Here is a 27,925-nt window from a genome sequence, read left to right as displayed (position 1 = left end):
AATGGTCCAATCAAATGAGCCCAAATATTTTTAAAAATATTGATTCGCTTAGAACAAAAGTGGACAAAACGGACACTCGTTTGTCCGGCGCCCTGCGTACACGAACACAAATGAACGTAATACAATTTAGATTTCTTTTATTGTAAATTAATATTCTTAATATTATATTAAGAAATACAGCAGAATATTGTGACTAAATAACTTTATTTTATTATTAAAATATTAAATAATTATTATGTTAAATAATTACAATTTAAAATAGCATTCTTCTCTGCCGAACTTTAAGGGGGCGGCGCCCCTGCGCCCCTTATTGACCGACCGCCACTAAGTGTGAGTTCATGAAAATTTTACATTCTGCTGTATTAAAGGAGAGATACTTGCTTTTCTTCTTGCTGAGCGGAAGGGACTCAGGTAAAGCAGCATTGGATCTCTCTGGTTCTTGTGAATCTCCCAAAAATCCAAACCGGGCGGTGTGGCCAAAATGTCCTTTAAACACACAGCAGCAGCCTGACGGATGGAAATACTGGCACACACACAATTTACACAGGTTATTTTAAATGACAGATTTTAATAAGTAAGACCAATAACTATAAATCAAGCAAAAAAGAAACATAATTTTCTAATAGTTTTTCTTTTATAAGTCTATAAACCCACCACTGAAGGCATTCAAATATTTAAGCATTACATAAAAGTCTGTAATTAAAACAAAGGATGATGCTGTCTATTCAGATTACTGTCGACTCCATGTCACCTGTGGTGTGTTAGAGCGTTGTTCATGCAGCTCAGGATGATGGAGACCCACTGCTGACAAACATCAGGAGAAAGGGAAGCTGCCTGGGTATAAATCTGGTCTTTCCCATGATGCAGTGCAATGGTAGACAAGTCAACCGGCCCGAGCTCTCCCAAGCAGCCCCCAACGGCCTCTGAAAGAAGAAGAGCAAGCATTATAGCCATTTCTATTCAGTTATAATTTTTTAAACATGCAACCTAAAATCATATATGAATGTTCTCACCTAAGATGTCTTTTCCTCCAGGATGGTTGGCTGCCAGTTTGCACAGCTGCAGGAGGTTCAGCACCAGCTTGACCAGCACACTGTTCGCTGGATCAGCTTCACCCCAAAGAAAAAGAAAAAGTAAAGACAGGTTGGAATAAGCCTTATTGTAAGACATTTACTGAAATAAAGTACTTTGAAACTTGTACTGAAATTCAAACAGTAGCTACATTTGCACAGACGATATTTCTTTAACTGATCATCAACAAATCATTCCGGTTAGAGACTCCAACTTGGAATGTTGGAATGTAGTATGTATTACACAGCCATTCCTACTGAGATGGTTACATTATGAGTTTTCAACTCGATGGGGTCATTATTCCTATTATTAGTAGAGAATTTGTATTCATGTACTGTACATACAAATAGTATGATGGGTGTTCAGGTCAAACTGGGACTTGGGTTGAAATTTCCCATAAATGAAAATGTAAAGCCAATTTACATTTACAGAAGAATACGGTGATGATAGCCACAACAAAACATTTGAAAGGTGCAAACGTTTTAAAGAAGTCCATACATCCTGCAGTCGTTCCCATGAACAATCAGTGAACACCAGATCCTTAAGGATATACAGTGAAACCTGGGATTGCGAGTAACGCGGTTTGCGAGCGTTCCACAAGACGAGCAAAGATTTGTAATAAATTTTGACTTGGAAAACGAGCAAGTCTTGGTTTACGAGTACTGAGTATCATGTAACTGATCTTGTTTTGACGCCAAGCGTTACATGATCACAACTGAGCCAATGGTTTTTCTCTCTCTTGCACTGTGGAATTGTGGGGAATCGTCTCCACTGCTGGGTCTTAGTGTGCGTCTCTTACTGGTATAATCAACATTCGTGCACGCGTGTAGTGTTTACTATAACACTGTGACCACGTGTGTGCGCGTAAAACACATTTTATTTTGTGTCTGTATGCGTGTGTGTACAGAGCGTGTGTAAAGCAAAAGCAAGTCTCATTAGAGAGGTTAAAGATCCATTTTCTCTCTCTGCTATTACTTTGTCTCTGTGTGCGCGCGTCATTGGACATTGTACCCCACACACACACACACACACGCACACATACACGCACGCACACATACACGCAGCGACTGCACACAAATCTTATCTGCACACAAAAACACTTATCTGTCAGTATTTATTTTCACTTTTTTTAAAGGTAAAGTGCAGGTTTATTTGTTTTATTCTTACTTTATATGGTGTGTTAATTATTTTTATGTATTTATTTTTTGGGGGCTGTAGAACGAATAATTAGAGTTTCCATTATTTTTTACGGGCGATGCATCCGTCTGTGGGAACTGTACACACGATCATTCACAAACTCGGCTGGGAGCTATCGTCACATCTCCATAGAGTCCTGACCTCGCTCCGAGTCATTTCATGCGTCCCTGGAAGGCCAGCGTTTTAGATGTGGCTCTGGTGTACGGAGCAAACTTGAACTTTCACATCGTAATTTGATCTGATGGCTCATCCAGAAATGTGACTCAGAAATGTGACAAACCATGCTGTCTTCTTATCATAAAACAATATTGAGTTGTAGCTCATTATAATATAAAGCAGAAATATTCTGTTGTTTCTGACAACTCAAGTTATATTTTGAACGGAGGGATGTGACAGCTGATTCGTCTCTTGCTCACTGTGACATTCTTTGAGCAGCTGCTCGATCTGCTGTTTGTGTGTATGTAACTGTCTTTTTAAATCCTTCAGACCCTCCATCCGCGTAAGAGGCAACGAGTCACATAATGTCACGGACAAGAAGTGCTCGATCTCCTGTAACAAGAAAAACAAATAAAAAAGATTTATACTTTAAAACCACAAAGTATTTTTGTTAATTAATATTTAATCCTGATTATGGATAAAACCTTGTTAACATTTCTAAATAATACAAACAAAAAATTGTCCGATCCCTCCACTTAGTATAATAAATGAGTAAAGACATTAAATCTATATATGTATCGATGGTACCTCTCGAAGGGTGAAGGCTCCAGAGCTGTACTTGAGTGCGTGCTGAGCCGCTCTGAGCTCTGTGAAGGCCGGCTGATCAGGAAAAGGCTCAAGCAAAGGGATTGCTCTTCTCATATACCTGTTATCTGGGTTTTCTATCACCAGGAATTTAAGCAGACTCAACACCTGTCACAAAAACAATACACTCGGCTGAACATATCTGAAATAAAGGGTCTGATAAAAGCAAAGATTTTTAAGCACAATAATCAAATAAACTCTTGAATACATGTTTCATTTAGGAATCTTTAATGTAACAGTTGGTCATTTTAATCCAAAGTAATTTAGATATTTATTTGAACGGATATACAGCACCCCAGTAGCAATAAGACCTGTAAATACCTGTTGAGATATGATCGGCTGCTCGGTGACTTGTGCCGTCAGAGTTCCTACGATGACCTGTAGATGGCTCTCTAGGGCATCATCACAGAAGCGTATAGCTGTCTGGCATACGGTGGTAAGCAGGTCACAGCATAGTACCAGACTCCGTGCAGACACCTCGCCCTGATGACCTGACCTGCGGGAAAAACAAATAAATAAATTAAAAAAACAGTTAAATCAAAAAAGACTGCAGTTTAAAATCCTCTAATACCAGTTAAACTAATCAAACTGCAGTTTAAAATCCTTTACTACCAGGTAAATCAGTCAAACTGCAGTTCAAAATCATCTAATACAAGTTAAACCAACCTGACTGCAGTTTAAAAGCTTCTAATACCAGATTATTCCGCAAGACCATAGGTTAAAAAAATAATCCAATGCAAGTTCAACTAGTCAGAACACAGTTTAAAATAATCTAAAACCAGTTTAAATAAATCAGAGTGCAAGTTAAAAACCTCCAATCCCAGCTAAACCAATCAGACTGCAGGTGAAAAAAACTCTAATACTAGTTAAACCAATCAGACCACAGTTTAAAATTGTCTAAAAACCAACTTGACTGCTGTTGAAATCATCTAATACCAGTTAAACCAAACTGTCTGCAAATTAAAGACATTTATGATTATGATTAACCATTCAGACTACATTTAATAATCCCCTAATACCAGTTTAACCAGTCATGCTACAGTTTAAAGTAATCTAAAACTAGTTAAACCTATCAGACTGCAGTTTAAAATCCTCTAATAGTTTAGTGTGTGTGTGTGTGTGTGTGTACAGTATGTGTGTATACGTACCTGCTGTTGATGTGGTGTATAAGGGTGTAGATGATGTCTCGGAGCACAAAGGCCCACGCCCCCCCCAGTCCATCCTTAACCTCACAAAGCAGCAGCTTTACAAACAGGTGGTACATCATGAGGATGCGGTGTCTCTCGTACGCGTTTGTGGTCTCAGCTGCGCGCTGGCACACTGAGGACAGAATCTTCTGAATGGACATCTAGCACCAAGAACGAGAGACATTTTCAACACCATTACTGGCTTTAACCAGTACAGGAGAGACAACAGGGTCGATAAGAATTAAAATGTCATAGTTAACAATGTTATTACAGTTGCTGAATAGCGTCAGGGTTTTACCGGAGTCTTGGACAGTATGGCTACCAGAGACTTCTGACTGGTGCTGTGACACTTGCTGAGGTAATCTAGCGTGGCTTTAATCACATGTGAGCTGAAAAAAGGCGGATTTGGAGCAGGATCCAGCTCCCTAAAAACAACCAGAAGACACAATTTTTAAAATTTATATATAATATAAAAATTTGTCCATTATTGTCAAACTGTATACACAGCATAGTCACCCAATAAACTTCTGCAGGTCTCCTCTGTCAGCAGTGCCTGATCCTGCATGCTCATACAGCGTCATCAACAGCTCAACAACAATCTCTGCCAGGTTGTTAAATATCAAGCTGTCGATTTGCTGCAAAGAGAAAGCACGACAAAATGCGTTTGGCAAAAACTCAATTAATTATCGATCGATAAAACATCACCTTATAATATTACAGTTTAAACAAAGGTTGTTTTATTAGAGTCAATACAGTGGAACCTTGGATTACGAGCATAATTCATTCTGGAAGTAGGCTAGTGTTCCAAAACACTCGTAAATAAAATTTAATTTTCACATAAGAAATAATGGAAACTCAAACTATTCATTCTACAGCCCAAAAAAAAAAAAATACATAAAAATAATTAACGGAAAATAAAACAAATTAACATGCACTTTACCTTTACCTAAAAAGTACAAATAAATCCCCACAGATAAGAGTTTCCGTTTATGCGCGCAGGCGCTGTGTGTGTGTGTGTGTGTTTGGGTCTGTTGTTATGTGTGTGCGTGCGCATAATTTAACACCGTGCCGGTTCACAAACATACACACACTAAAGGCGAGAGAAAGAGTGTGTGAACCGGTATGGTGTCAAATTAGGCGCGCGCACACACACACACACACACACACACACACACACACACACACACATAACGACAGGCTGAGGGAGAAAATGCTCGGATGTTTATTATACCAGTGAGGCGTCAAAACAAGAAGCGCATGCGTGATACATGATATTTGGTCCTCGTAAACCAAGACTTGCTCGTTTTTCAAGTCGAAATGTATTAAAAATCTTTCCTCGTCTTGCGGTATACTCGCAAACCGCGTTACTAACAATCCGAGGTTTTCACTTTGATAACATCCAAGTAAACTCTACTTGAAGCAAATAGGGGCATTCAAGTCAAATTGGGACTCGCAATAATTTCTCTTGAATGAAGGTCTAAAACCAACTGGCATTTAAAGAAAACTAAGCACAGCACGGTGATCAGACTCTTGGCTGCAGTAAATGCCCCTCGTAGATTATATATATATATATATATATATATATATATATATATATATATATATATATATATATATATATATATATATATATAGAGTACTTTTTTAAATCCAAAGGAAAAAATTATAATAATTAACCCTGATACCTTTTTTTAAGATAATCTGTTTATGTTCAATGCCCTCCCTGTGAATAAGTCATGATTTAGAATGAGTGAATTGATATTAATATGTAATTGGGAATTAACCAGAATTTGTGGCATAGAATAAAATATACAGTAACCATTAATTTAATGTTAAATTATGTATACTGGTGTCATCATTACAGACTGGATTTAAGTCCACACCTGTTTTCCCAGGCACTGGTCATCCTTCAGCAGGTCATACACATTGTGAGCTTTCTCCCTTTGCTTCGCCACCTCCGTGTCATGGCCGGGGAGGGCGAAGTGGGGCAGGATATTCACCATGATTTTAGGAAAGCAACCAGCCACCAGCTGCCTCCAGTCTTGCTTTAGGTGACTTCCAATAGACTTCACCTGGTCGAAATCATTCAGGAAGACCAAACGTGGGATAAGAACGTGACACGATGACCTAAAGAAAAAAAATAATAAAATACATTTTTCACACAAATACCTCATATTTTAAGCAACCATGAGGTATGATATGAAATGAAGCGGTATTTTTTCCGCCTTTTCCAATATTTTCCATATATTCAGGAACATGTGTAAAGGTAAAAACACCTGTAAAACTCCTCCAGACTGCTGCAGTTTAAAAGCGTATAAGGGAAGGACTCGAGCGCGTAACTGGCGTCTGTTTGTCTCTGGCTCAACCATTTAGCCACCAGGTAATTCAGATGAGAGCAGACGAACGCCTCGGAGTTTCTGTAGCCCAGAGAAAAGGAAACACTCGCCAACACCTGCGCAGCAAAAGGAAAAATTATAAAGGATTATTATTATTATTATTATTAATGTATTTGTTTTTTTTTTAAATGGCAGAAAGGTTCATAAAACATCTGGTTAAGACTAGAGGAATCTTATTTTGATTGGGATCCAACATCTATAGGCCGCAGCAAAACTGTCAGGGCAAGTGGCTGCCTTTTATTTCCATACAGGCATGACCAACCTGTATCCACGTTACGGTACTGTGCAAAAGTGTTGCGCCACCGCATATTACTTCATTAAACTAAATGAAATGGCGTAGATTGATATAGTATATTTAGCTTTATATAGTATTTTTAAAAGACGCAGTGCAAAAGTGATCGCCCTATCATAAGAGATCGCTAGTTCGATCCCCAGGTGATGAGAGGTACTGAGTGTTCCCACATTAATCACGGCTCTACAGCCAATCAGGGGCGTCTGTGAGCTCAGGCAAGCGGAAGGAGCAGATAGAGCTGTCCTCCGAGTGTGTTTACGCTTTTTTCTACTTTAGTTGTGTATGGCGTGCAGTATCACACAGTCCAAAACAAAATTTGGATCTAACCTATGCTGCTCTATCTAATACTAAGAATCCCATTGCTTCATCCTGCAGCCATTTTTAAATCTCCTGTTCACTTCATACACACGACCTCCCCCTTTATTCTGTACCTTTTTAATCAGGGTCTCCTCGATGTTGTTCTCCTTGTAGGACTGAAAAAGGGCAAAGAGGGCCTGCTTCTCGCACACAGGGCTGCAGCACATCACCATAGACAGACTTTTCAGCAGAGTCGCCCGACGGTTAAAGGTCTCATCAGGCAGGTCTTCGGGGGAACTGTTCCTCTGTAGTAATGAACAGAAAGAAAAACATGTATTGTATAAGTACTAGTGGTGTGGCTGTAATGGCATAGATAGATCATTATTAGTTTTAATGGATGTACAGTATGAGGAGACTAAAATAAAATTTTCTTCGAGCCAAATTTCCTGTTTGTTTTGAGATTCAGATCTTTATATAGTCAGTCTATAAAAAATGAGTTGGATTGCTTTGATAATATATTTAATGTACTTAGATTGCAATGTCCTTAGTAAATCTAACTTAAATATATTTTAATCTACAAGCAACATCACGTTACCTGCTAATGTGGACACCTGATGAGACGATATAAATATTATTCCTCGGGACTTACCTGGAGCTTCGTCCCCTCTTGTGCCTTCAGGTAGACGTTCTCAAAGGCTGTTTGCTGGTGTTTAAGAGGGAGCATCTTCTTCTGCTCTCCACCACAAGCCATTTTCTCCAAGAACAACCTGTTGATGAGGTGTGAGATGAATTTACGCAGCTTTTAATCGCTTCTTTAAGAATCTTTGTGCCTCTTACATTTACATTTAGTCATTTGGCAGACGCTCTTATCCAGAGCGACTTACATTTTTTTATCTCATTACACATCTGAGCAGTTGAGGGTTAAGGGCCTTGCTCAAGGGCCCAACAGGGGCAACTTGGTGGTTGTGGGGTTTGAACCTGGGATCTTCTGAACCGTAGTCCAATGCCTTAACCACTAAGCTAACCCCGGCCTCTTCATGTTACCTTTTTTGAATATATTTTATATATCAACATAGAGATGTATGAATTATTTTAAAAGACACCTTTCTACATTCATGGCTGCTTGCATGCGAACATGGTGGTGGGGGTCTGCAAGGTGCGAGGGAAAAAACGCACATGCCGGAAGCTCCTCCTCTCTCACAGTTAAGACCACCCACTTACAGCATGGGTCAACCTAATGCAAAAACAAAGCTAATTCAATATAAATATATTAAATAAACTCTTACAGCTTTATACATGCCTAAAACACAGTGCTGTTGAATAACCTCTAATTTGTTTTCTCTCTTTAATAATCAAAACCGAGGATCATGTTCGCAAGATTTTAAAAGCTACGGTTAAAGGAAATTTCATCAACATTTTCTCCTGACAAATTAGAATCCAGAATTCAGCAATGCTGCAATGCTACAGTAAAACAGAATTTAATGTTCTTGTAAAGATTAATAAAATTTAAGATTTCACTCACTCACTCATCTATATATCGCTTAATCCTGTATACAGGGTCATGGGGATTCTCCTGAATCTCAGGAGAATTAGGGCACAAGGCAGGGTACCCTGGACAGGGTGCCAATCCATCACAGGGTACACACACATACACACATTCACACACTACGAGGAATTTGGGAATGCCAATTAGCCTATTCTGCATGTCTTTGGAGGAAACCGGAGTACCCGGAGGAAACACTAAACACATAGAAAAAACATACAAACTCCATGCACACAGACCCGACGCAGGAATCAAACCCTCGTCCCTGGAGGTGCAAGGCGACAGTGCTAACCATTAAGCCACTAAGCCACTGTACCGCCGCTTTCCTTGTTCTGCCTGTATAATGATACCATGCTAATGATATCTTCCTTCCTAACACCATGTCATGCAAAGAGTTACAGTATAGTCTTACCTCCATAAGGGCAAGTAAACAGCGTCCCAGTGCTGCCCTCACAGCCGAAGTACATTTTCCAATTTTAACCAAGGTGCTGTGGGGGGGAAAAAAGGGAAAGTATGACTTCGATTTTTTTTTTTTTTTTTGCAAAAGCAGATCTTTATTCACAATAATTGTTTTGCTTGTCTTTACGTAAATTTCCCATATACCAGTGCTACGCTCCCCTTTAACATGGCACTATTTTCTCATCATAACGAGTATTGTGTTGTATTAATTTTAAATGCAAATACCATTCTAAATAAATTAAAAGCAATAATTATTTGCAAAAGAAAATATATGACAGGCGTTCAAGTCAAATCAGGACTAGGATTAAAATGTAAATTTCTTGGAACATTTTAAGCACAATACTTTTTACCGAAGGCCGTAGCATAGTAGAGAAATAAAGGTCTGTACTCTCGTAACTGTGCTCTGTTATTCTGCACAATCAAAAGTCCTGGTTTGACTTGAACACCGATTGAAATATTGATAACAACAATGTGTTTTATATTATTTACTTTCTGTATACTATTTTCTGTGTTGTCACCCACCAGAAACCTGAGACCACTTTCAGCAGCATTCCCTGAACGTGACCCATTTCCTCATTCTGCTCAGAAGGACCTTGTAGCCCACGCATGCAGCGCACACACGGCAGCAACGCTACCAGGAGGGCGCAGCACATCTCTTGATCTTGGCGGTACTGCGAACATATGTCCCTGTTTAAAAACAAAGAAACGAGAGGCTTTAATTAACCTGCTATTTAACCTGTTAATGTTTTAAATAGTATAAAACAATTGTGCAGCTGTCAGAAAACGTTTCTTACGCAAGCGGTCTGAGCAGCAGGTCAAACTCTTCAGCTGTCAGAGACATCCTTTCTGCCGGAAGAACTTTCAGCAGAACCAGATACTGCACAAGAACAAAGAAGTAATGCTTTAGCTGCACAATAAATATGAATGATTAAACATGTCAACATTGTTAGATTGAATGAATCAGGGCTGTACTGATTTGTGCTTAATGCTGGAGGCACTCTGGAATCATGGCACCTGCTGGGTTTTCTTTGTCCTACTGCTATAAATAAAGTTTTTTTAAAAACCTTTTGACAGATTTAAGTTATATGGATGCGCTTTATCCATATATAGGGTTGTTGCGGTCTAACGAAATGTTTCAAACTCGATCACATTTCAGGTTTAATTCCTTGGACCTTTTTAAATACAAATTTATTTTTTATATATATATATTTTTTTTTTTTCAATTTTAAAATCATGGAAACTGAAACCTTTGCACATCGCAATGCTATGCATTGTATTTTGCTTGACTGACGTATACAAACAAACCTTTACAATCCCAAAATCCCACCACCCACCCCAATTGTTGTTGGTTTTTTGGCTGCTCCTGTCAGAGGGGGTCGCCTCAGCGGACTATCCGATCCGCAGAACAACTTGGCACAGGTTCCTATTTTATCCACGCTTGGGACCGGCACTACAGTGGCTGGGGTTTGGGCATTGGCTGGGAATCGGACCCGGGCCTTCCGCATGAGAGAGACTTACCACTGAGCCACCAATACCCCCTTTGTTTATATCTGATACCTGATCTGATGCCGGTACATTTAGGGCAATCCTCCATTAGCAAGGGTAAATGCAAGGCTAACCCATGCTTTCTCGGATGCTTATCCATCTTTTCGAAACTGCTGCTGAAAAGGCTTAGAGGGCGATGTACTGTAACACTCTGAGGAAACCTATATTTGCCCTACCATTCCAATGATTTTCTAGTGTTGCTATAATTTATGTGGGATTGCAAATACGCCATCCCTCTTCAACACCCTGAAAGACTGCAGCCAAACTGATTGATTTGCTAACTGCCATACATGTGATTAAAACAAGCTAAAGTGTAAATATCATTATTAAAGCACAGAAGTTTTTGTTATTGCTCCTAATTAATTAATTTAACGGCATGTCATTCACCATGTGGAGGTGCAGCGGTTTGGCACACTCCATCAGATCCAAAAGTTTTAGCAACTTGCGTCGAAGGTCCAGGGGTTTAAAGTGGAGTCCGGTACTGGGTTCAAACGATGCACACAGCGAAAGAAACTCCAGAGTGTCTAGGAAGACTAGGTCCTGTTTGGTCAGGTGCTCCTGTGATAGAGGGCTCTTTGCTCCTAAATAAACAATAAACAAATAAAACTGTTTGTCACGATTAGATAAAAAGTGAAAAACTGTGAATGAGTTGAAACTACATGAAGATACTACAGAGCTTTGAGGTACTACCTAATAAAAAATTGGGTGATTTGCAACCAATTAGAATCATGAACTTAACAATGATGACATATATAACCAAGATAAGTTTATGGTTTAAAACAGCTCTCCCTTTTATTGTTTTAAGTTTTTTACCAAAGCCATGCTGGGAATCCGTCAAGTCAGTATTACGCGTCTGCATTCCATTGCTGCTGCGCTCCGCACCGTCACCATCGTCAAACAGATCGACTTCCTCCTGATGACTCTCCTCCATTTGAGTTCTGCTCACGTCCATGTCATCGGGATCGTTATCGAGGCCTGTGCTGTCTCTTTTAGCGGAGTTACCTAGCTGTGAAGTGGGATACGTTTCATGTTAAGTAGTGAAGGAGTCCTTAAACTCGCATCAATTCTACATCCTGTGGCCAAAACAACCACATTTCTAAAGCTGCTCTTGTACACACAATAAGTATACATTTATACAAATCAAATGTACACACAAGGACTGTTCAAGTCAAACCAGGACTTTTGATTGTGCAGAATAACAGAACACACATTATAAGAGTAAAAACACCTAAAACATCTAAAACTCTGGCCTCCCAGGAACTCCTTTAATGGCCCAAACATGTGGAAATGGCTTAAAGCGAGATTAGAACTGCATGGAGATGAGGCAATACCTCCCAGCTGAGTTACTGTAGTGTGTAAAGTGGCGTTTGTGAATGATTGTGTGTACAGTGCCCACAGACAGATGCGTCTTTTTTTCAAGTTTTTTCAGAAATCAGGCATTCCACTCGCTGAACGTTTACAGAAACGACTACCGCGGGCTCTGAATGTATGGCCTTCTTTAATCACTTTCACAGTTGAAATATTTTACTGCAACTAACTAAAAATATTATCAACATAATGTGCTTTTGTAAACGTCAATCTGGTTCCCAGTTTAACTTGAACGCCCCTTGTATTAATGAAAAATAAATGTTCCTGTCCAATATTCACTAAATCAGTCATGTTGTTCATATAGAACACCTAGCAAAACACATCATTATAACTAGTAAAAGTTACATAGCTTTAAAAAGCAAGAGACTCACCATTAGCTTGCAGGTTTCTGACAGCTCACTCAGCAGGCGAGTGGGGAGCGCCTTCATGACTAAACTGCCAGAGATTGTAGAAACGCCGTCCTGCCAGATATTAATGTTATATTAGACTCCTTTATACTTAGATATTTTAACAACATGCACACCTGCTGGCGTATGTATGTAATAAGGTGTATAGTGACCAATACTGCACTCACTTTATTTTTTTTGCTGATGCTTTCTGAGTACAACACCATCACAGATTTAAGCAATGACAGAGTTTCATCTTCACTTAGCTTGGTCTTTGCAGAGGAGACATATTCACTCAAGTCCTGTGCTATAGTCTGAAAACAACAGAAAAGCTTCTTAGTGATGAATTGAAACAAAAAATACAAAACCGTTTCATTTCCTGCATTACCTTTGCTTTCTGAAAGAGAGGAGTGTGACAGGCGGTTTCCTCGGTGAGGAGTCCGATGCAGACGAAAGCACCGAGGGTACCGGTAAGTAGTCTTAAGCAGCGCACCATACATGCAGGGGAGGTATTAGGGTTCTTAAACAAACAAACAAACAAACAAACAAATAAGAATTTTTTAACAAATTTTAAAATTTTCTTCCATTTTATTCCTTATTCACTCAACCGATTGGTATTGAAAAGACCAAGGAAGCATTCCCCATGCCATTATACGTATTACCACCACCATCCTCAATTATTGACACAAGGCAGGCTGAGTCCATATGGGTTTATAAATATATCCGCACTCAAAAATTATTTTATCAGAGCCTGATTTTATCTTTCTGTTCAAGGCTCCCATCTCCCCAGTCCCTGCTGTGCAGGTGTGAATGTGTTACAGCGGTTCATTTATAACTGTGGTGTGAACAAAAATAGATCTCTCACTTGTAATTTGCACAAAAGAAAAGCAATGCACACTTCTACCCACACTGTCAACACTCTGAGGTGTTAAAACATCTTCCCTATAGTCCTGATCTTGCTCCTTCGGATTTTTACCAGTTTGGTCCCCTGTAAGCATTTTCTTAATGAGGAAGCTTGTTGACAAATGAAGTGGAAAGCAAGGAGATTATGTCAAAAACAGATGTACAGGTAGTCCTCGACTTACGAACATTCGAGTTTACGAATTTCTGCAGAAAAAATGTACCGCGGTCTGCATTTAACATTCATACAGATGCAAACAAATCAAAGAACTATTTTTTACTTTATATTTTTTACTTAATATTTTCTAATAATAATTTTTACATTGATATTTTTGGGTTGTGGAACAAATCATTAGAGTTTCCACAATTTTTTAAGGGCAATTTTACTTTGAAACAACATAGCAGGGATTCCCCTCGTCAAGATTTCACTGTGAGATTCATTTGCTTAGTCATGTGGTTTTTGGCCACATGATATGGCTGTATTGGGAATGTTGAAAAAGAGAAGAGATTTACTCAAGTGGATTGGTGTGCTTTATATTGTATACTTGTGGCGAAAGTTACAAGGCTCACTTTGTCCCCAACTTATGCGAAAATTTGACTTAAGAACGTGTTCCTGGAATGGAATTCGTTCATAAGTAGAGGACTTAACTTTTCTAAAAGTTCATTAATTTAAATTCTACAGTCAGAGTGAAAATCATTTTTAACTCACCCTCGTAAATCTCTGCAGAAACCAAGATTCTTCATATCAGGTTATAATTTTTCTAAATAATTATCTACTTAATTAACTGTAAGTAACCCTATTACCCCTGTATCCTCTGATTCCTGCAGGAGTGCAACCTGCTGTGATGTGCTATTGTAGCCGGTCAACCTTAAGGTTGTGCAGGATGCTTTTCCGCTCATCAAATTTGTGAAGAGTGCTCATTTGAGTTACTATATGCTTTCTGTCCCAGTCACTTAATAGATGTGTTTTCGTTTAGTTTTTTTGCACTGTTCTGTGTAAAGACTCAGAACTCACGTCAGTAGAGTAAGAGTTGAGGAGATGATCAGCTACAGCCTGAAGGCCCTGTTCCACTCGAGTCCTCAGTGAGTCGAAGACAGTGAGCTGAGGCTTTTCTCTACATGCTCGGCTTCTGTCTTCCTCGACTGCAGACAGAGAGGCCGCATCATCAAAACTGACCTGCAGATACAGCGTCTCGATTTCATCTAACAGGGTTTTAGCTTCTGAGGGTCGATCCGGAGGAGATATGCTGGATAGGGAAAATACAGAGATTAGACTTACATTGTGTAAAAAAAAATAAACTGTTTGAAATTCTTTCTTGTGATAACATTAATAGGAAACATTTACTACAAGATGATGCATTTTTATTACATCATACTATGACAAGTAGAAGACCCCGAAGACCAAGATAACGAGACGCTCTGGAATCCTAACCCCCCCCCCCCCCCCCTTCAAGGACACCGGGCGCATTCTATTACGGGATGTTACAGGCTTACAACTGACACGCACGCACTCACGCACTCACAGAACAGCTACAGATAGACACTCTACCTTCCCCATATCCAACGCCTTCGTGTGCTTATTCCCTTCAGTGTGGACAGGCGGAATCGGGACCAGCGCTCTTTAGCTGCAGGGACTGGAGCTGTTTGCCTACATTGGACATTTCCTATCCCCTGTACCCTCATCGTTGCAATGTTTATGTCTTGTGATTACATGTTTTTTCCTGTGCTTGATGCTGAGGTATTTTTTGTACCCCTGATCACACACTGCCCTTTTCGAAGGACAGTCTGGGAGGGGATTTTTTATCCTCGTTATCCTAATGTATCTTATTCCTTATTTTCTATGATGGCGCCGGTTAGGTGGCTGCCGTCGCGACTCTGTGGTCGCAAAAATCATTTAGCTGCATATTGTACTCTGTATGATTGTGCATGTGACAAATAAACTTGAACTTGAACTTGAGTTCAAGATATTTTAATTTGAAAGTTTTAAATCAGAAAAACTGATCATATCCTATGACCCTTTGACCTTGCTCTTCACAGTGTAGGTAATAGAAAATAACATACAACTCATTGTAAAGACACTGTGGCTGTAAATGCCTGAAATAAACAAGGAACATAGTATTTCATTCAAGAACACATTTTTTTCTTGTAAATTTAAACACAAGAATCAATATAAAAAGGCACATTGCTGCAATGAGATTACATGACCAAAATTAAAATTCACGATGGCAAAGATGGCATTTTGTATACGTACAAAGCACTAGTAGTGCGTTGTAAGACACCCAACTGTGCGCTGTTCCAGTGGTAAGGAAGTAAATTCCGCAAATGCTGCAGGTTTGTGATTTTACTCGCAGTTATCTGGATATATTTTTACATTTACGAAAAACAATGGCAAATTATTGCTTCCATGGTTTCTAAAATTAACAGGGCATTGTTAATTTAAAATAATCAGAGTTATACAGTAGCTGAAAAGTGTACTCACCACTCTGGCTGAAGAGAATTCATCAGAAATGCCATTCCTGACATGGTGTCTTTTAGCGTTAAAGCCACCAGAATTCTCGGAATAAGATTCAGAGGAAAATTCCTGCGAACAGGACAAAAAATCCCACAAGCGTACATAATACATATATTGCTAAGAAGCAACAAAACACCCCAGCGTTGCTAAATTCTCTACTGACTGGTCAAAAAGCATTGATGTTTTTTCTCAAACACTACATATTTATATTAATATGTATTATTAATAATAATAGTAAGAATAATAATATTGCTAATATAGTGTGTCCTTATTAATTACATTTATTTAGCATTTATGAAAGTTGTCTCCAGTGTCAGAGCTTTCATCCTTACGACAGAAGACGTTGCTCTTTGCCATGTCTCAGTAACATGCCTCATGTCAACTGGGTTTTCGTTGCCCCACAATACATGGTTACAACATACTGTGTTTTATTTTAATAAATAAAAAGTATAATAACAAGCATACTGATAAGGTTTTAAAAAAACAAAAAACAAAAAACAGTTAGGAGGTAGTAACATCATAAAAATCATGGAGGTAGTAGTAACTAATCGCATCCTAATAACGTTATCATATACAGTCTATAAAAACATTGACGGTGTCAAAACATTAATAGGCATATGAGTAAATGTTAAGGTCAAAATCTCAAGCATAGCATCTATCAAGACGTAGGCATTCATAGCCGTTCAAAACAAGCAGTTATGTTCATATTGTCTTACAAATGATATTTCAATGATTATCAAATGATATTTATAATATAAGGACCTGCAGATGATTGGGTGAAGCCTGACGCTCTCCTCCATTTCCTCACTTTGCTCGTTCATTAGCAGCCAGTCAATTATTGCTTCTTTCAGTGAAGGTGGAGAGCCAGCATCCAACAGCACAGAAGACAAACACTCACTGCCATACACGCTCTTCGGAACCGGACACTCGGACAAGGCCTGAGCGAGGCTGAGGGCGGAAACGCTGGAAGAGGCAAAGAAAGCTTGTATTTATGGCAGTTAGATACTTATGTGATCTCATCATTTTTGCAAAACTAATATGGATTTGTTAACACTCTGTCTTATAAGAACACTACAATATACAACCATCACCCAGTTCAACTCCCAACGGGAACATCTGCTCATTCATCAGCCAATCAGGCTGCAGCAGGAGTGTAATGCACATAACCTTGTGGTACTTCCCTGCTCACCATGGGTGTAAAGAGTGGTTACCATAGACTTCCTGTCAGCTTGGACCAGACTACCACTTGTTCTCAGTCTCATTTTTTCCAGACGTCTTTAAACTGTTTAAGTCAAGTCAAACTGGGACTTTTGATTGAAAGTTTTCTCAGTACGCTGGTGCCATGATCAGACTGCCTGCTGTACATCTAAAATACTGGCCTCCCGGGAACTCCTTTACTGTCCCAAACATGCGGAAATATGGCAATAAATCCCAGTCGAGTTTCTATAATGTGCAACTGTTTTGGGGTCAATAATTGTGTGTACAGTTCCCACAGACAGATACATCTCTTCTGCAAGTTGGCGATGAGTCATCCGTCTAATTTAGGTGGTTCACTGAGTTCAACTGTATGGGGTCCGAGCCTCCTCGACCAGGATCATCATTCACAGACGTATGACCATCTTTAAAATATTTTTCTGCTGGTAAAGGGTCTTATCACCGATGAACTGTGCTTGAAGTCTTCTGTTCAACTCCTTTATTCACAAGAAATTTCATTACAAGCCCAGGTTTTTTTTTTTGAGGGGGGGGGATTTTTTCCCGATTTTCTCCCTAATTTAGTCGTGTCCAATTCTTCACCGTCACTAGGGGGCTCCCACAATAAGGCTCCTACTACCACTCAGTCGAGAGGGCCAAGGACTATTACGTGTTTCCTCCGAACGTGACGCCAGCCAACCGCATCTTTTTGAACTTTTCGCTCACGTGAGCTCAGCCAATCAGCTCTCACTAAACCTCCGGCTGTGAGAGGTTATAGCATCACCCGGGAATCGAACTTGCGATCTCCCTGGATAATAGGACGAGCACTTTTACCACTGCACCACTCGGAGGACACAAGTCCCGGTTTTGACTTGAACACCCCAGGGTATTTGCACACAGTGCTGCTATGTGAATTAAGAAATGTCAAGTGTTCCTAATAAAGTGGCATGCAAAGGTACAGTATATAAAACACAAAATATCACAAAACGGCAAACTAAGATCTGCATGCAGAGTTGTTCATTTCAGTAATCACCGTACGTCTGCTATTTACTACTGGTATTTATAAAAACATTTATAAACTTGGCGACAGGTTGTCAGCAGAGACGCTTTCCAAAAAAACTCACACAGATGGTTTACACACGGCGCCCGAGAACAGCTTCCAGAACTCTCTGTCGACGGGCACAAGGTGGCACTGCACAAGGGTTTGTAACAGCTCTAGGCACAGAGCCTCGGTGTGGGCAGAACTGACGCCTCGCACTGCCAGCACCCAAACTCGGGCCCAAATCCGGCCTACTTCCGCCGGCAGAGCCTGGCTCTTTCCTGAGATTTTGGCCTGGCACAAAGCCACGTGCTTCAGGCAGCACAGCACGTGCAGGCGTACTCGACGCTGCTGCTCGCCCAGCAGCTGACACAGCAGAGACAGCAGAGGGGCTAGCTCATGGGCAGGAAGCATGGAGGGATACTTGGAGGCCAGGGCAGCTGTCACCTGTAGCCTGGAGATACAGAGGAAAAAAAAAAGTGTTCCAATTTGGACTTTACAATAAAGCAACATGAATCGCTTGAGTGTCGCAATTTGATCAGCTAAATTTCACAACTCTCCTAACAATCTTGGTAAAATGACAATTTCCCTGATTACCTTTACCAAGCCTGAGTAAAGCGTTATACTTTCTTATTTTAATAAAACAAATTAGCCTTTTGTTAAATCTTCAAAGCCTACTAGACATATACGAAAGTAAAGTATTACCAGGGTATCATGTCGAAGTCGCTGTGATGAGGTTGCAGGTGATCCCTCAGCGTTTCCCAGCCGAGCTCCATACGCCGCCGCTTGCTGCTCTGTGCCGTGTTCCTCAACACAACACGTGAATCCTGACTATACAGCTGAAGGAACAAACATGTCAGAAGTCACAGTCAACTGATATTAAACTTAAAACCAAACATCCAGTCTCATGCAGCTGAATGAGATCTTTCATAAATGCTATCACTAGTAAGTACTGAGGTTCGACTTGAGGTTCGACTAAGCTTAAATGAATGGACCTGATGAAATAAAAGCAAACCTGGTGGCAAATGTCAGCCGTCAGTTCGATAAGGTTAGCTTCGACAGCGATAGGACGAGAACCCGTAGCGTACTTTCCGCGGCTGCTGACCTGGCTGATCTCTTCTACCAGAACAGTGTACAGGTTGTAGAGGAGATTCTGCCATTTCGTCCAGTCCTCTGCGTGGGCACCTGTTACGACACACAGGTTATAACAGTGCTAACCAGAAAATACTTAGAATTTAAAAAGATGAGTGTACAGGTAGGACACAACATTCGAGTTATGAATTTCCACAGATACGAATGGGCTGTGGTTCTTCAAGCATTCGTAGATTCGAACTAATCAGCTCACGTGTATTTTACAAAAAATAGACACTGCAGGACAGTAGATACCAGATAATATTTACAGAGTAAATAAAAAAGGTTCAAAATCCGGTATATTGTATGTGTTCGGGGTGCAGGAGAAATGAGTCGTCCTGTAAAGCTGACCTGATAGTGAATAATTCTAATTTTATAAAATTCTCAACAAAACAGAGATCACAGTCCAATACAGTAGAAAACAGCTCTGAGACAAAAAGGCGTCCGGGATTCCCCTGGCAATTTAAAGGCATAGAGACAACGCTGTAACATTTGACATGTGAGATTTACTTCCTTAGACATGATTTGAGTTTTTGCCCACATGATGGCAGTGTGGGGAAAGGGGACAGATATTTAGTCAAGTGGATTTGTATGCTTTACATTGTATATTGGTGTCAAAGGAGTATACAAAATTGGACTTAAGAACGAATCCAACTTACTAACATGCTCACCCAGCGGAAATCGTTCATAAGTTGGGGATTTCCTTACTTTATACAACTGTGACACTATGTAGCAGAAGTGCAAGTCAGGTATGCATTCTGGCCCATGTCAGATATTACACAAAGATATTAACAACAACTGGAGACATGCAATAGTGCTTCACTTTTGCTGTGCAAAACGTTAAAAACAGCTCATTCATAGCTTACACCATTTTCAAGGTATAAGCATTTATACAGTCTGTGAGTGTGTGTGAGTAGAGAGGGTGTGGAGGGTGTGTCTGACTGACGCACAGATGATCTCTTTTATTTACTTGAGTTAAAAGGTGACTGTGAAACCGTTAGTGCTACAGTTTGGGGTCTTTTCTTTCTTTTCACAAGGAGGTTTTCATTTTGCTTCCTGTGACAAAAATGTGGTCACAGGTCTTATTTCTGGCAAGATTTCCAATGAGAAAGACTGTATAGTGTAAGGTCTCAAACAAACATTTATACCTCCAAAACAGTTTGACCAACATTCTCTATTTATTTATTTATTTATTTTTGAGCAGTCAGGAAATCCAGGTTAAGTTTTTGGCATAAGTTTTGTGGTGGTTGTGCAAAATTGAGGTACAGTTGTCTAGTCAATATAGAAAAAACAGTCCCTCCTATTTCTTAGAAAAGTAATAACAAGCAATTGACGAAGAAAAATGCAAAACATTTCGAATTTATATCAGTTTCTTCTGTAGTGCTACTTGATTCTGAAAGTAACCACTACCAGAGGCAAACGCACCGCAAATGTTGGAAATTATTATTTCTTTGGTTAGAAGTGAAATAAAGTGACAGCTACTTTTTCTAAGGTACAGTAAAAAAAAAAAGTACTGTGCAAAAGTCTCCCAGTGTTTTTTTTATTACAAAATTTACTTTAATTTTCTTTTAGGACTTAATATTCATTTAATATAAAACCATTCAGATTTTCAAATATCACACAGTTGAAAGAAACCAAAAAATGTTCTAGAAAATAAAGCATCACATTATATAAATGACCATTTTCAGGCAAAAAAAAAAAAAGTAAACATCTGGATTTTTAAGTCCTCAGAAGAACTGTGTGTGGTTATTGACTTTGCTATAGTAAGTCCCCAACTTACAGAGATTCGAGTTATGAATTTCCGAAGATACGAACGGACCGCAGATTTAAGAAGTAGCTCACGTGAATTGTACAAAAAATGAACACTGTAGGGTACCAGATACGAATATTTAAAATTATATACAATATTTTCAATGAGTAAGTAAATGTATAAAATGTCAACAAAAAAAAGTCTGGTATATTGTATGTGTGTGCATGTGGGGAAAATCCTTAACGAGGCAAAATGGTGTCTGTTTAAGTGTGCAGTCCCTCAACGTCTTCCCAGGCTGCCTTTAAACAAGGTCAGCTAACCCTGACTTGTCACCGGGATTCCCCTTGTAATTTAAAGGCGTAGACTCACAAGAGTATAATGCGGGACCAAAACACCAAACCTGTGCATTTGTTTTTTTATGTTTTACATTGTATATTTGTGTCAAAGCTGCGCAATACTCACTTTGTCTGACTTACGAACAAATCTGATTTACAAATGAGTCCTGGAACAAGACTCGTTTGTGAGTCAGGGACTTACTGTACTCTATACTGGGCTTTACAGATTTTTTTCCTTTTTTAAAAAAAATCCTTGCTCTATAGCATTTATGCTTGTGCCTGAGACTTTTGCACTGTATAAAGACTTAAACCTCAAGTCTGTAATCTTTAATTTATATTTTAACAGGACACGCCACTTACTAAGCCTATTTTGTTAATTTGCAGGCCACTGGGTCATGTGATTTCTCTAGTCATGCCAATGATATCTATGATCATGATGTAATGAAAAGATGTCTGAGAAAATCAAAACATTTGTCACATTAAACATTAATATATATTTTTTTTGTATAAGAATAATCAAACTCACAGCTCTAGATGATTGTATAGTACGATACAGGATGTTTTTCAGACAGAAAGCCTATTTCAAACTATTTAAAACACTGTGTCTGGAAGGTCAGGTTCATGTGTCAGTTGTGGGAGGAGAGCAGCTGGGTGAAGCAGTATAAAAGAGTTTGTGTGTGTGGCTTAGAATTCTCCTTATTTATTTGTCAAAAACAGAATCGTCACCTGTCTCCAGTGTCTTGGCTCCTTTGGGATGATGCACGCTGAGCTGAATGTTAAAGAACACCACCATTTCATCTTTCAGACTGGAGCTGGGTCTCATCTCGCTCCACACGTGCAGAACGGAAGGAAGCAGTTCCTCTCCCAGTCCGCATACCCGTCTCCTGCGGTTCATCGCCACGGAGCGCAGGAACACGTTAAGAGCGGAGATCAGGTGCTCCAGCACCTGCAGCTGTCTCTCTGCTCTGTAAGAAAAGCCAGCAAAGTCCATTTTTTGGTCAAAGAAGTTAACAACTATTGAACATCTCAATCAAATCGTCTAAACTCTGGATTCATTATTAAGCCATGACTGGCCTGAACTAAAGTTTTCAATTTATTACAAAGCTAATCATTACAAACTATATTACTAATAACTTGAATATAAAAAAATTATAATGATAATGTACACTTGAGCTGTCAACAGGAGTGGAGTGAGATGTTCTATGTGCCTACGCTTATGAATTATCTCTATCCACAGAATTCAAATGCTTTAAAGATTTGAAGATCCTGAGACAGTGCAAACCACCAAGAAAGGGCTCTCGGCAGTGTTCTTGACCACCTCCACAGTTTCCTCATTGTCAGCCTCCATCAGCCTGACACGTCGATTGGCCTTGAATGAGCACTGATGCCTGTGTAGGCTCAACAAACTCACCTCCTTCACCTGCATATTCTACCCTCGCCTCACCGAGCGATTCACATCCTTTTCTTTCTTTCACATCTCCACAAAAAGAACGTTACACATGTATTTTTTTTTTTAACTACCTGGCATTACTTAGAGCTTTGGAGAAAAAGCTGAAGAGTGTGTGAGAGAGGCAGTCAGTCTGGAGGCAGCATCCCTGAATCACAGTGTGAATGATCCTGCTCACTAAAACCCGGTTTATGGACTTGGATGCGGTAAAAAGTCCACAATACACATCTAGCAGACCTAGACAACAAATAAACAACAAAAAAGGTCACAAAATTAGACATCAAAGAAAAACACCTTATTGATTTACTCAACCATGTTTTGGTTTCAAAAACACTTCACCCGGTACAAATGAAGTTCAACTTTGACATTATTTGTATCCATAGTGGGTTAAAGATGTAAGAGCCTGTATTAGAACCGGTTTCCTTGATTTCTTATGTTCTCAAAACCTGAACCAATATCTCCATCCTTATTAATATCAGAGGAGGGTGCAATGGAAAATTTTAAAGCTTGATATTACTGTAAGTGCCCTGAACTCTGTGTTCTATACAGGAACCTCTTCTGTCTCAGGAGGACTGTCTGTGTCCTGAACATGAACTTCTCGTTTCTCATAAAGACAGTTATTACCGAACCCCTAACTGAAACTTTAGACAGCAGAAAAATAAAACGGCACATTATTAGGTATATATACACAATATACACTAGCGAGTGGCAAGAAAAAGTATGTGAACCTTATGGAATTTCATGGTTTTCTGCATTAATTTGTCATTAAATGTGATCTGGTCTTCATCTTCAACAAGTCACAAAATAATGTGGCTAAAATAATAATAAAAAAATTCTAATCATTCAGGTCTTTATTAAACACACCCATTCAACATTCAAATGGCAGTGGAAAAAGTAAATGAACCCTTTGAATGAATAACTGGTCGGCAACCCTTGGCAGCAAATAATCTCGACCAGGTGCTTTTCTGTAGCTGTGGATCAGACCTGCACATAGAATTTTAGCCCATTCTTCCTAGCAGAACTGCTTTAGCTCCGTTACAGTATATTCTTTGGACATCTAATGAGTATGGCACTCTTCAAGTCTTTCCATAGCATCTCTATTACAGTAATTACAATTATGTGCCACTTTGTGTTGGTCTATCATGCAAAATCCCAGTAAAATATACTTAGTTTGTGGTTGTAACATGACAAAATATGGAAAACATCAAAAGGTATGAATACTTTCGCAAGACACTGCTTTGCATGGTATGCTGATAAAATCCATACTTTTGATTGTATAGGCATTTTCAAACTTACTACGGCACAAAAACAGTAATCTAACCTCTTTAGCCTAAACTAGCCTATCAGGCACAAAAAAATGCCTTGCAATATTGTGATATAAAATTTTGCTCATATCACTGACCCAGATTGTGCAACTTGGTTAAAAATCAATCTAATTTAAACAGCAAGAAAAATTACTTAGGTAGACCCGACTAGCTAGGACGACATCACGTTCTGCTAAGTGTAAATGTACAGTCACAGTAGCTCTTCGTCACTAAGTGCATAAATCCAGGTATAAAGACTTGAACTCACAGTGCCACTGCTGCTGAGTGATCTCACACCAGTACTTGCGGACAGAGAGGATGTTCTTGAGCAGGACGCTGCTGTAGTCTTCTCCATACGCATCACAGCTAAAGGAGCTCTGTAGAACCTCCACCACATGAGCCAGCAGATCTGCACACTTTAACTTCGGCCCTCCTGGAGAAGAACGAACAAGAGTTTAGGGCTAAAGTACACAAAAATCAGATCCTAATAATATTGTTTACCTATTAAAGACATGTATCTAAAAGTTAGTCTTGTTCAATAGTTAATACACACTTTTTAAATCCAGAGTTCTCACTCAGCCGATAACTATCTGGGTGTGACCTAATATTCTAATCAGCAAGTATGATTGACAGCTCTGTGTCTGAGAACCCTAGCCTGCTTATCCATTCAAACCCAGCTAAATGTAACAATAAACAGGATGGTTTTACCTGTAGCAATTATAAGCTAGCACTGTTGGGTACACTTGCTGAGTGAGCCTTCTTCTCAGTGTGTTAGCGTTCTTGTCTCATTAAGCTAGCTTCATCTTGCTAGGTTAGCATTCACTCACACACAAATTAAGTTTTTTTTTTTTTTTTTTTTACAAATAAATTTCTTTTTAAGGGTTAGCACTTGCTTGCTGGTTTAATCACTGTTCATCATATTAGGTTTATCATACAAGCTAGTTTTAGCATGCTACATGTTAGCTGTTGCTTTGCTAAGAAAGCTTTTGTTGAGAGATGAGCTCATACTAAAACAATACACTTTCACTCACTGGTTTAGCTCTTATTCATTTTTGGTTACTCTGTTTGTTCTGTTTCATTAGTTAAGCTTTTGCCTGCTAGATTATCTTTTTTTGTTCACCAGGTCAACATGCACTTGCTAGGTTAGCACTTCCTCTCAAGTACTGTTGCCGCCAGCTAGATTAGCTTTGTATGCTATTTGCTAGGTTATCTCCACTCTAACAGACAGATTAGCTCTCACTTGCTATTTTGTCTACTGGGGTTGCATTGAAGCTATGCTAGCTTGTATTATTTACATAAAAAACTAAGGTTTGTAGGCAAAATTATTAATATTTATTTTGTGACTGATTAGGAAAATTTGCCAATCTTTATCCAAATTTCACACACTTTACAAGTTTGTAAATTTTTACATTTTAACATAAAATATTTTTATATTGTAAAAATAATGCACTGTTAAACGAAACATCATGTGCACAACTTACAAATACATAAACAAAGAGTGAAGGCTTACGTTTGTTGGCACACCGGACAAAGAATTTGATCAAGCTGCTGATCTCCTGCATCTTCTTTTGCCGGTTTGCCTGAGTGGCGGCTGAGACGTTCGCTTTGCCTGACTTCAGGAGCTCTGTCTCTTTTTGCAGGTACTTCTTTAAAAACCTGAAGTAAGATTATTCACAACACATCACATGAGTATGAATGATTTAAGCATGCGGCGCACCCGTATGAAGCCTGTTTAATTGAGCAATCGGCATATCACACCTGAACACGGCATCCCATGTGAGCTGGGTGCTGCCTTTCGAGGCTCTGTTGGTGGACACATTGTCGAGTTCCCGCACAGTTTCAGGGTCCCGGAGGAGCCTCCGGAGACGATCGACTTCTTTCTGCATTGAATGATTTTTTTTTTTTAAAAAGTGTTTAAAATTCTAAATCTTACCTTGACAAGCATATATTTTGGCAAAGAGAACTCTTCCCATATGTGATATCTCCCGCTCTTGATGCTAGGGGGTCGCATCGGGCCACAGCAACTAATGTCTGTTAAGCAGGTTTTTTGTATAGACTCTGAAGTACAATAAACTACTAAAAAAAAATCTTATAATCAATGAAATGTTGTGTCATGCATCATAATACTACCAAAATGTGTTTATTTACCATAAAGATCACATTCATACAGTAACCTCGGCAGTGCTCTTTTACTTGTTATGGTACCCTCCAAAGCATACACAATCTTTAGTGAATACCATGATACTTACTGCGTAAAACAGTGGCTAGAGAAAAGCAGAAAAAACTCCACTAACTATATATTCATGTGTAAAAATTTGAATTAAAAGATGGCGCACTATGTTTCTTGGTTTAAAAACATGATAAATATCATCTTATCATCTTAGTATTAGGTAAACACAACCTCAGATGAACAACAACATACAACAACAATAACTTTTTTTGACTATGTCATAAAAAAATAAGACAAAAATAAGGCAAAAAAACAAAAACAAACGGCAGGTGGTGCACTCTGACCTGCACACACATCAGCAGGCAGCACAGCATCTCATGTGGTAGGTTCAAATTAATTATTATACCAAGTTAGGACACAAGACAGGGTACACCCTGGACAGGGTGCTAATCCATCGCAAGACACGCATATATAAACACACGCACAGACACACTTTGGACAATTTGGAAATGCCAATTAGTCTAATCTGCAGGTCTTTTTTCCCGGAGGAAACCCACCAAGCACAGGGAGAACATGCAAACTCCACGCACACAGAGGTGGAAATGGAACCTGGCCGGGAATCGAACCTGGACCCTGGAGGTGCGAGGTGACAGTGCTAACCACTAAGCTTCTGTGCCACCCCACACCCCACACCCCACCCCTTATTTATTTATGTTTCCAACCATAACAAATCAGTGGATTTGTTAAGTCTGCTCTCAGTACTGTATCTCAGTGGACTTTACCTTCCTCTCTGTGGCCTTGTCATTGTCCAGTCCTCTGCAGCACAGCAGCAGCTCATTCAGCACCAGACTCATTTTTCTGTCATTAGCTTTAAAACTGTCAGTGGGAATGAAAGAAGAGCACAAAATGAAACTAACAGTGCTGTGAATTATATATTTCCCATCCACGGCTGAACACACCCACCATGCTGAAACACAGGTGTGATCTGATCAGTCCTGACGCTCCTCTCTCACTGCACAGGAAGTCAAGTTAACGGTGTTCTCCTGCAAACATGATTCGCTAAATAATTTCAACGTGATTATCTGATTTAAAGCGGCAGAAAGATTAAAAACAAAACCGAGGTTCATTAAAAGAATAAGACTTCATGCTGATCGCAGGAGTGACAGATACAGGATCTGCCAGCACTGCCTGCTAACTCACTGTTTATTTTCCTGTTTTCTCTCTTTCCCTCTGCAAACACGAACACAACTTCCACGCACACGTGTGAACCAAAACCTCGTCTTCATCCGGGATTTAGTCCTGAATTAAGATAATAAAACTGCATAGGGAGCATAATTCCTTAACATAAACCCTATGTAGTGCGCATATATAGGGGCTCATTAATGAATTTGGTATTCCGCCTTTGATGCTGACAGTGATTTAGAGTGAACCAGCTCCACCTAGTGTTCAGGAGCGCTTTGTTTTATTTCTATTAAACCACGTATATTTGTAAATGACCCAGTTCGCATAATTGTGCACCGTGATATCATGGTAGTTATTGTGCATAAATTACTCTGTATACATTTTTAATTAGTTACAAATAATAAACCCAAAAGTATTGCCAC

General features: G+C 39.4%; 1 protein-coding gene across 2 annotated transcripts in view; it reads right to left on the bottom strand.

Moving 5' to 3' along the window:
- The window catches only part of atm (ATM serine/threonine kinase), a 61,412-nt gene extending 33,795 nt beyond the window's left edge, over positions 1-27,617 (bottom strand). For both annotated transcript variants that reach the window (XM_053486635.1, XM_053486636.1), the window contains exons 1-36: positions 27,522-27,617; positions 27,285-27,364; positions 27,104-27,197; positions 25,910-26,031; positions 25,662-25,807; positions 24,420-24,584; positions 22,922-23,084; positions 22,127-22,365; positions 19,200-19,369; positions 18,890-19,023; positions 18,270-18,638; positions 16,717-16,917; positions 15,922-16,023; positions 14,458-14,689; positions 12,931-13,062; positions 12,731-12,856; positions 12,528-12,617; positions 11,602-11,794; positions 11,176-11,369; positions 10,038-10,120; positions 9,766-9,930; positions 9,197-9,272; positions 8,345-8,475; positions 7,891-8,008; positions 7,376-7,546; positions 6,533-6,708; positions 6,140-6,383; positions 4,773-4,891; positions 4,555-4,681; positions 4,218-4,417; positions 3,391-3,565; positions 3,013-3,177; positions 2,685-2,817; positions 1,014-1,109; positions 752-923; positions 382-523 (exon numbers count right to left, since the gene is read on the bottom strand). In XM_053486635.1, coding sequence (XP_053342610.1) covers positions 382-523; positions 752-923; positions 1,014-1,109; positions 2,685-2,817; positions 3,013-3,177; positions 3,391-3,565; positions 4,218-4,417; positions 4,555-4,681; positions 4,773-4,891; positions 6,140-6,383; positions 6,533-6,708; positions 7,376-7,546; positions 7,891-8,008; positions 8,345-8,475; positions 9,197-9,272; positions 9,766-9,930; positions 10,038-10,120; positions 11,176-11,369; positions 11,602-11,794; positions 12,528-12,617; positions 12,731-12,856; positions 12,931-13,062; positions 14,458-14,689; positions 15,922-16,023; positions 16,717-16,917; positions 18,270-18,638; positions 18,890-19,023; positions 19,200-19,369; positions 22,127-22,365; positions 22,922-23,084; positions 24,420-24,584; positions 25,662-25,807; positions 25,910-26,031; positions 27,104-27,175 — 5,343 coding nt within the window. In that variant the 5' untranslated portion in view covers positions 27,176-27,197; positions 27,285-27,364; positions 27,522-27,617. The remainder of the gene's footprint in view (positions 1-381; positions 524-751; positions 924-1,013; positions 1,110-2,684; positions 2,818-3,012; positions 3,178-3,390; positions 3,566-4,217; positions 4,418-4,554; positions 4,682-4,772; positions 4,892-6,139; positions 6,384-6,532; positions 6,709-7,375; positions 7,547-7,890; positions 8,009-8,344; positions 8,476-9,196; positions 9,273-9,765; positions 9,931-10,037; positions 10,121-11,175; positions 11,370-11,601; positions 11,795-12,527; positions 12,618-12,730; positions 12,857-12,930; positions 13,063-14,457; positions 14,690-15,921; positions 16,024-16,716; positions 16,918-18,269; positions 18,639-18,889; positions 19,024-19,199; positions 19,370-22,126; positions 22,366-22,921; positions 23,085-24,419; positions 24,585-25,661; positions 25,808-25,909; positions 26,032-27,103; positions 27,198-27,284; positions 27,365-27,521) is intronic.
- Positions 27,618-27,925: the final 308 nt, after the last annotated feature.

This window comes from Clarias gariepinus, chromosome 25 (genome assembly GCF_024256425.1).
Source record: "Clarias gariepinus isolate MV-2021 ecotype Netherlands chromosome 25, CGAR_prim_01v2, whole genome shotgun sequence".
Taxonomy (NCBI): Eukaryota; Metazoa; Chordata; class Actinopteri; order Siluriformes; family Clariidae; genus Clarias; species Clarias gariepinus.
This window is presented reverse-complemented; position numbering and strand designations above follow the sequence as displayed.